This window comes from Helianthus annuus, chromosome 10 (genome assembly GCF_002127325.2).
Source record: "Helianthus annuus cultivar XRQ/B chromosome 10, HanXRQr2.0-SUNRISE, whole genome shotgun sequence".
NCBI lineage: Eukaryota > Viridiplantae > Streptophyta > Magnoliopsida > Asterales > Asteraceae > Helianthus > Helianthus annuus.
Window position 1 is genome coordinate 41,087,681 of NC_035442.2, and position 8,939 is coordinate 41,096,619.

At 38.2% G+C, this 8,939-nt stretch overlaps 1 protein-coding gene across 1 annotated transcript; it reads left to right on the forward strand.

Moving 5' to 3' along the window:
- The first annotated feature begins 2,483 nt into the window (after positions 1-2,483).
- On the forward strand, positions 2,484-8,668 carry LOC110884455 (receptor-like protein 7). The gene has a single exon (XM_022132163.2). It carries the CDS (start codon positions 5,370-5,372, stop codon positions 8,505-8,507), a length of 3,138 nt encoding a protein of 1,045 aa, XP_021987855.1. The 5' UTR covers positions 2,484-5,369; the 3' UTR covers positions 8,508-8,668.
- The last annotated feature ends 271 nt before the right edge of the window (positions 8,669-8,939 follow it).

Consider the following 8,939-nt stretch of genomic DNA (forward strand, 5'->3'; position numbering starts at 1 on the left):
TTCTTCACTTTCTATCTCAATAATCACTACATTATAGTGCGATTTTCATCACCAATCAATGATTCAGAACCCGATCAACGTGTTCTTCAGCTTTTTTTGAAGAAAACCCAGTTTAATTTCATAAAAAAAATCTCGTTTTTTCCGGTGATTTTGGAGATAATCACTCGATTCGTTCGATTCGAGCGTTGATAAGTGTTTCTATCATTCAAATTTCGTCAATTGATGAAGAAATCGGCTTCGATCCATGTAAGAAATTATTTAATTTCATTTTCACGATCTGGGTTTTTGATTTAGTCATTGCGTTTTACGATCTTTGCGGGGGTCCGGGGGCGGCAGCCCCGGTAGCGGGGTCCCAGGGGCGGCAGCCCCTGGTGGGGTCCAAGGGGCAGAGCCCCTGGCTGGGGTCAGCTCAGAAAATTTTTTTTTTCGATTAAATTGCTGTACTAAAAACGAATCAGAAAAATTAATTTTCCAGAAATTGGCTTATTTCAAAGACAGTAATTCGTAGACAATTCAGACAGTTCACAGTGACAGACAGTTTTATGTGTCCATTGCGTTTTAGAAATAAGAGAGTTTTATGTGGTTTCTGGCTATTGCGTTTTAGAAAAAAACACATTTGTCATTGCGTTTTAGGTAAAACACATTTTTTTGGTGTTTTCAGTCCATTGCGTTTTAGAATGAGTCATTTTTAAGTGTTTTCTAGCCATTGCGTTTTACATATAAGACATTTCTTTGTGTTTTTGGTGCATTGCGTTTTAGGTAAAACACTTTTTTATGTGTTTTCAGTCCATTGCGTTTTAGAAAACAGACATTTTAAGTGTATTCTGGCCATTGCGTTTTACAAATAAGTCATTTCTTTGTGTTTTTGGTGCATTGCGTTTTAGGTAAAACACATTTTTATGTGTTTTATGGCCATTGCGTTTTACAAATAAGACATTTCTGTGTGTTTTCTGGCCATTGCGTTTTACAAATAAGTCATTTCTTTGTGTTTTTTGGTGCATTGCGTTTTAGAAAAATGTCATTTTTTAGGTTTTTTTTTTCATTGCGTTTTACGTAACTGGTGGTTTTTCTATTGCGTTTTACGCAACTGAGTTTTAATTTTTTTTTTAAATATAGCAATAGTATACTCGTTTTAAAGATAAAAAAACGCTCGTTTTTTTGGTGCAATTTTTATAAAAAAATAATGTCGTATGAAATAGTTATTAACGTTTAAAAAATGAGGGGGAATTGGAGGAGAGAGAAACTATTGGCTTGGATTGACTAGAATGCCCTTGAACAAACTCACGCGCCTCTTTTCTTCCTTTCAATTTCCCTGATTTATTCTTAGCCCTTGATTAACTTAATGGATGGTCAACATCACTTCCTATCCTTCCTAGCCAAATAAACTTCCTATTGTATCTACACCATATAATATAATATAGCAAACAGGACCCACGCCCTCTTTATTCTGCTAATATGTGGACCAAGACCCAATAAACTTTAAAGTTCAAAGTAAACGCCAAAGTCAACTGTTTGTATTATTATTTATGCACATCCAACTAGCGAGTATACTCATCCAAGCCCCCAAGGTTGAATACAATATAGTATAAACAACATTTGCTCAAGTAATCAAGTAAGGAACTATTAGTGTGTTTTCTGTTTGCATTTTATAGTTTCTAAGGTGTTGATATCCTTTTACCTAATCCTTATTGTAGTTTATAATGGGAACCAGAAGACTCTGCTTTCAGAGTTTCTTCTTGATATCCTTTTACCTGATCCTTATTGGGCTTGATAGTATGTTGGTTTCGGGCCAATGCCAAATCAACCAACGGTCAATTTTGATCCAGTTAAAAAACAAACTCCAGTTTGATTCTTCTCTTTCAACAAAACTTGTGTCTTGGAATCCAAATGCCACAGATTGCTGCGCCTGGGGAGGTGTAACTTGCAGCAGCATTGGCCAGGTCATCGGCCTAGATTTAAGCAACGAAACGATTTATGTTGGAATTGATGATTCCAGTGTTCTTTTCAATCTTAAGAATCTTGAAAGCCTGAATCTTGCTGCAAATAACTTCAATTTCTCACAGATTCCTTCAAGATTTGGTAGTTTTGCAAGTTTGAAAGTTTCAATCTTAAGAATCTTGAAAGCCTGAATCTTATCTATATTTTGAACCAAGGTTGATTAAAAACGGAGTAGGTTCAAATATAATGTATTTAATTATTAAACGGTTCGTAGGCCCGTCTAGGTACTTCATATTTCTAACAGTCAATTTACCAAAAATCTACTCGTTTAATAACTTTATTTTACAATTTGAAAATTTGGGAATGTTACAGTATAAACCATAGGACCCATTTGTGTAATTAACTCAATATTGTATTATTTAGATATAATATTGTTTTTAACATTTTAATAATTGAGTTCAAATATTATATCGTTTAAATATTATTTAACATTTTGAAAATTATATTGTTTCCGTATTATATTCCAATGTCAAGGTTTTATCATTTATTACGAAATATCAATTTAAGACAAACAATCGTCAAGTATCCGAATAACTGAAAACAAACTTAAATGTGACATATATAAGATACGTTTGTACGTCTATAACAAAATATAAACTACAACTGAACAGTAAATACCAAAATATGTACATGCAGCTGGTCTATGCCTCCGGGTCCGAGTCCGAATCTGGATCTGGCTGCTGCTGATGATGTGATGCTCGAGGTAGTGGGAGCGGTATGACAGGTAACCTCTCTCTCTCATCTATCCTACGCCTCCCGAATCAACCAACCCACCAAATCCATAAGCCTGTCAACGTCGGCTCGTAAATGCGGATCTGCTGCAGCTCCCGGGGCATGACCTGGAATAACGTGTCGTGGAAACTGGGGCGCCCCGGGAGGTGGTGGTGGCTTGGCATTGCTGGTCCGTCTAAATCCATAAGAGGGTCCTGCACGATCGCTGCAACATCTGGCGGATGATAAACTAGATCGAATTGCTCCGGTAGGTCTCGCGGAACCCATATCAGAACTCCACGGGTTTTAAACCGTTCGCCGAGGACGTCAAACCTCTTATTCAGCTTCATCCCCCGTAACGTCTGAAAACTCATCCGCGTCGGCGCTATGGGCGGCAGTAACTGTGGGTCCACCTCCGTTAAATGGCCCAATGAATGGGCAATGACTGTCACATACGTGCCGCCATGCAAAATTCTACGCTCCTGCCAGTGATGGGCGGAGGTGAAGTACTGGGCTAGACCGTGTGCAAGTGCGCACGACCTTCTGTACAACAAACAATAAAAGAAAAAGACGTCGATGCTCGTACACCACTCACGGTTGTGGCCGCGAGCTGTAATAGAAGTAGAGATCATCCTATGTAGTTACCTACAGATAGTGTTAGCGAAATACGGAAATAAATAATAATAATAATAATAATAATAATAATAATAATAATAATAATAATAATAATAATAATAATAATCACAATAATTACTGTAATAAACGTACGTACCTCTACAATGGGCCATCAACATGCTCTCCTTCGCCTTGTCGTGCTCCCAAGTACCTGCCCCCGCAACCATCTTACAAAACCTTAAAAGAGTGGGTCTATCAACCACTATTAGCCCCTGCATATAAATGTCCGTAGCGATCTCCTCCTACAAGTATAAACTATAAACCACTATGAACCGCAAACTCAGCTAGCGTCATCGAACGCCAAACACTAGCAAGCCTAAATGAAACCTCAGGCGGAGGGGGGGGGGGGAAGCATGTGGCTGTGCAGGCGGCTGGTCGGCCCGAGGAGGGTGAAATGTGAATGTCGATAAAAACTTGATCAGCAGTTCCTTGTAGCTCGGCGTGTGCGCTAACTCAAAAAGACGATGCGACGACGAATCCAGGGGAATGAAATAACGAAGTCTAGGCGTCTCACCAATAGCCTCCAGTGCATCCCAGTCGTCTGCGACATGCGATCCAACGTGCATCCTCCTAAGCTTCCCGCAAAAACGGGCGGCGTCGGTGCCAGGAGTAAACTCCAGGTATGGGTGACTGTGCAGCGGATCCACCGGCGGTAATTTGGAAAAAAAACTTGTATCGTCGTTGTGATCAAAATCTAGAAAACATTGGTTTGTAATTTGAAAAAAAAAACTTAACGCCGGTATGTTTTTTTTAACGACGGACTATTTTACAAACAAAATGGAAGAGTTCGGATTATTGTGGGTAATTAACTGAGTTGTGATTATTATCGTCTAAAAAGAGACGGTTCGAATTATTAAAATCCAATTTGCCTTTTTTTTAAATATTCAACATAAAAAATGAAAAAAAAAAACTAATCATATAAGTGTTGTCCATGGATAACTAACTAAGCTATGATTAGTTAAATTTGCATAACATGGATAACTAACTAACTAATGGCGGACGAAACCTCAAGCACTAAATTGGCAATTTAGTCTTTTTTTTTTTTTTTTATTTTAAATAAAAGTTAATTAATTGCAAACCATATGTTGTAAATATGAGAACTGGCCGAGTTACATCAATATCAGGTAGGCGAGCAACAAGCTGCGCCGTTACCCTTTTCGGAATGCAAACTCAAGCATATTAAAGACAAACCCCTGCCCCCCTGTTGATGAGCAACTGCTGTTGACAACCTTTTGGACCCTAGTCAACAAACGGATAGCTTCTGGAGCTAGGGAGCCAAAGTTGTCGAAGGCGAATGGGACAAATGCATGTTGGTTATCAGTACACGCTTTAGCGTGTTTATCCACCTTTTTTGATTCCGCTTTCCTTATAGCTTGTCCTGCTACAAACCCGTTTTCCCTTAAACCAGCTAAGGGGGAGACTCCTGTGAAATCCACACAAGCATGTTTCCCTCCCGCCCAGTCAAAGACGAGTAGATCCGCTGGTCTTAATGTAGATCTCCCTTCCATGAGATCTGTAAAGAAATTCACAGGGGCCTCCTTCTTGGCAAAAAAACCGCTTAGTCTTTAAATTAATATTACAAGTTTAGAAGTGTTGAATTTTAAGAAATATTAAACTAGATTATTAGAAGTGTTGAAGTTTAAGAAATATTAGAGTAGATAAATAATAATAGTTTATAATATAATATAGCAAACAGGACCCACGCCCTCTTTATTCTGCTAATATGTGGACCAAGACCCAGTAAACTTTAAAGTTCAAAGTAAACGCCAAAGTCAACTGTTTGTATTATTATTTATGCACATCCAACAAGCAAGTATACTCATCCAATCCAAGCCCCCAAGGTTGAATACAATATAGTATAAACAACAATATAAAGGCTGAAAAGTGTGTTCTCTGTTTGCATTTTATAGTTTCTAAGGTGTTGATTTCATAAGCTCTTCGGCTAATAAGGTCATTTTTGTGTCTTAATTAAATTCTAGTTTATAATGGGAACCAGAAGACTCTGCTTTCAGAGTTTCTTCTTGATATCCTTTTACCTGATCCTTATTGGGCTTGATAGTATGTTGGTTTCGGGCCAATGTCAAATCAACCAACGGTCAATTTTGATTCAGTTAAAAAACAAACTCCAGTTTGATTCTTCTCTTTCAACAAAACTTGTGTCTTGGAACCCAAATGCCACAGATTGCTGCGCCTGGGGAGGTGTAACTTGCAGCAGCAGTGGCCAGGTCATCGGCCTAGATTTAAGCAACGAAACGATTTATGTTGGAGTTGATAATTCCAATGTTCTTTTCAATCTTAAGAATCTTGAAAGCCTGAATCTTGCTGCAAATAACTTCAATTTCTCACAGATTCCTTCAAGATTTGGCAGTTTTGCAAGTTTGAAGTACTTAAACTTGTCGAATTCTTTGTTTTCCGGTCAGATTCCTGGAGAACTATCGCAGCTGAAAATGCTAGAAGTTCTTGACCTCTCTTCACTATTCCCATACGGAACTCGTTCATTAAGACTTGAAAACCCGAATCTTGCTATGCTTGTTCAGAACCTCACACGGTTAAGAGGTCTGTATCTGGATACTGTGAACCTATCTACACAAAATTCTAATTGGTGCCAGAGTTTATCTTCATCTCTACCTGATTTGGAGGTTTTAAGCTTGTCAGAATGTCAACTTTCAGGGCCTTTAGATGAATCCCTTGAGAAATTGCAGTCACTTTCTGTAATTCGTCTAGCTATAAACAACCTAAGTGCACCAGTTCCTGATTTCTTTGCAGATTTGAAGAATCTAACTATTCTAAATCTTGGCTCTTGTAATTTGCTAGGAACATTCCCCAGTAAGGTTCTTCAGTTGAAGAAGTTACAGATTCTTGATTTAGCTCTTAACGAGAACCTTTCCGGTTATTTACCAGATTTTCCTGTTAATGGATCCCTTAAAAGTTTAGTGCTAAGCCACACGAACTTTTCAGGTGGGATACCGGAATCTATAGGAAATCTAAGGAATTTATCAAAAATTGACCTTTGGAACAACAATTTTAGAGGGCGAATACCAGAGTCTATACAAAATCTCACCCAACTGGAGTACATAGATTTGTCATCAAACAACTTTACTGAGCAAATTCCATCATTTCAAATCTGCAAGAATCTTGCCCATGTTGATTTGTCCCGTAACGGTTTATCCGGTATGATTCCTTCTGCTCACTTTCATGATCTTCAAAATCTTGTTTCTGTTGACTTAGGATTTAATGATTTTAGTGGAAGTATACCTTCATCTTTGTTCACTTTGCAAAAGTTGCAATGGATACGTCTTTCCAATAATAATTTTGATGGTTTACTTCCTAATTTCACTAACCCATCCTTATCTTTATTGGGTACACTTGATTTGAGTAGTAACAAACTGAAGGGAGAAATTCCAAGATCTATCTTTGAACTTCAAAAGCTTAGTATCTTGTTATTATCATTAAATAACCTGAGTGGGACCATAAGAACCGAAGATTTTCAAGATCGTTTAACGACTCTTGATCTTTCATTTAATAACTTTTCGATCAAAACAAGCGATAACACCACCCTTGTGAATCGTCTTCCGAAATTCTCGACCTTAAAGTTGGCCTCGTGCAATCTTGTAAAGTTCCCTAATCTAAAAAACCAATCAAGATTGGTGACTCTTGATCTTTCCAACAACAAAATTGAAGGAAAAATACCAACATGGATATGGGAAGTGGGGAAGGGAAGTCTTTCTCAAATGAATCTGTCTCATAACCGGTTAACCAGCCTTGAAGAGCCTTATAATTTTCCATATCTTTATGCACTTGACTTGCATTCCAATCATCTCAGTGGAGTGATTCCAATTCCACCACAAAGCGCCACAATCATTGACTATTCAAACAATCTTTTCAACTCATCAATCCCCGAAAGCATTGGGAAAATCCTCAGCTATGCATATTTCTTTTCTGTTTCTAACAATATGCTCACGGGGATAATCCCGGCAAGCATATGCAATGCTACCTTCCTAAAGGTTCTTGATATGTCAAACAATCAGTTAAACGGAAGCATACCGAAATGCTTGATCGAATTAGGCAGCAATCTTGGTGTACTAAACTTGGGAAACAATAGTCTTAGTGGTCGAATTGAGGGAACGTTTCCTAGCAACTGCGCGTTGAACACTCTAGATCTGCACGAAAATCATCTGGAAGGGAATATTCCAGAATCTTTAGTCAATTGCTCTATGTTAGAAGTGTTAAACCTAGGAAAAAACCTGATAAACGACACGTATCCATGTTCTTTGAGTAAAAATACCAACCTGCGTGTTCTTGTTTTGCGATCCAACAAGTTACATGGACCAGTGGTTTGTGGCCAAAACCAACACTACAAATGGTCAAAGCTTCAGATTCTAGACATGGCTCACAATAGTTTTAGCGGTACAATGCCAGCAGATTTTTTCCGGCAATGGGGTGCTATGATGACCGATGAGAATGGACAAACTAAGAAGCACATTAGCTTTCCGGTTCTCATGCTTAGCGAATTGTACTATCAAGATTCTGTGATACTCACGGTTAAAGGACTTGAGTTAGAGCTGGTCAAAATCCTTGAACTCTTCACCTCCATTGATATCTCAAGTAACCATTTTTCAGGTGAAATACCAGGCACAATTGGTCAACTCAAAGCACTGTATCTTCTCAACATATCACATAACGAGTTCACCGGCTCTATCCCACCATCTATTCGAAATTTGAGTCACCTCGAATCATTAGACATGTCTTCGAACAGAATAACCGGAGACATCCCATCTGTGCTCACAAGCCTTCCATTCCTTTCTTCCTTTAACTTGTCATACAATCATTTGGAAGGAAAAATCCCAACAGGCAACCAATTTAATACCTTTGATGAGAGTTCCTATATTGGAAACAAGAGACTATGCGGGTTTCCTTTGAGCAGAGATTGCACAAATTCAACTGTACCCGTAGCAAACTATGCAAAGGAATCCCAAGAATCTGATAACAAAATTGATTGGCAATCCGTATTGTATGGATTTGGATTTGGGGCTGCTATATCCGTCATGTTTTCTGTATGGAAGGGATATTCTTCTGGTGCAAGTAGACAATCAAACTTGTCAAGAAGATCACTTTGGTCCTAGTTCTCCATTTTGTGTGTTAAGGTTTATACAATGAAAAGGACATCAAGAAGAACAAAAAAACATCAGACAGAAATGAAAATTCTGCTGAACGCAATACCTTTTAACTTGTATGTAATATCAGACCCAATGAGTAAAGTACGTAGTCTGTTTGTTTTCTGAAATTATATGTTGTTTTATCTTATGTATCTCAATTTGTATGTATGTAATATCAGAATGTGATGTCTTGAAGTAAGAAAGAGTGATAGATATATAAGTGCTATATTTCTATAATCTGTTTGTGGGGTTAAGTTATGAGTGTGCCTATTGGCACACTAAAGTGCCTATTGGCACACCAAACCCTAGCAAAATTTAGGGTTTATCTACGCTGCGTATTGGTCAATACGCAGCGTATTGGGTTAACCCTATACGCTGCGTATTGACCAATACGCAGCG

Bases quoted from the DNA above. Each gene is read 5' to 3' on its own strand.
- LOC110884455 (XM_022132163.2), top strand. From the start codon at position 5,370: ATGGGAACCAGAAGACTCTGCTTTCAGAGTTTCTTCTTGATATCCTTT.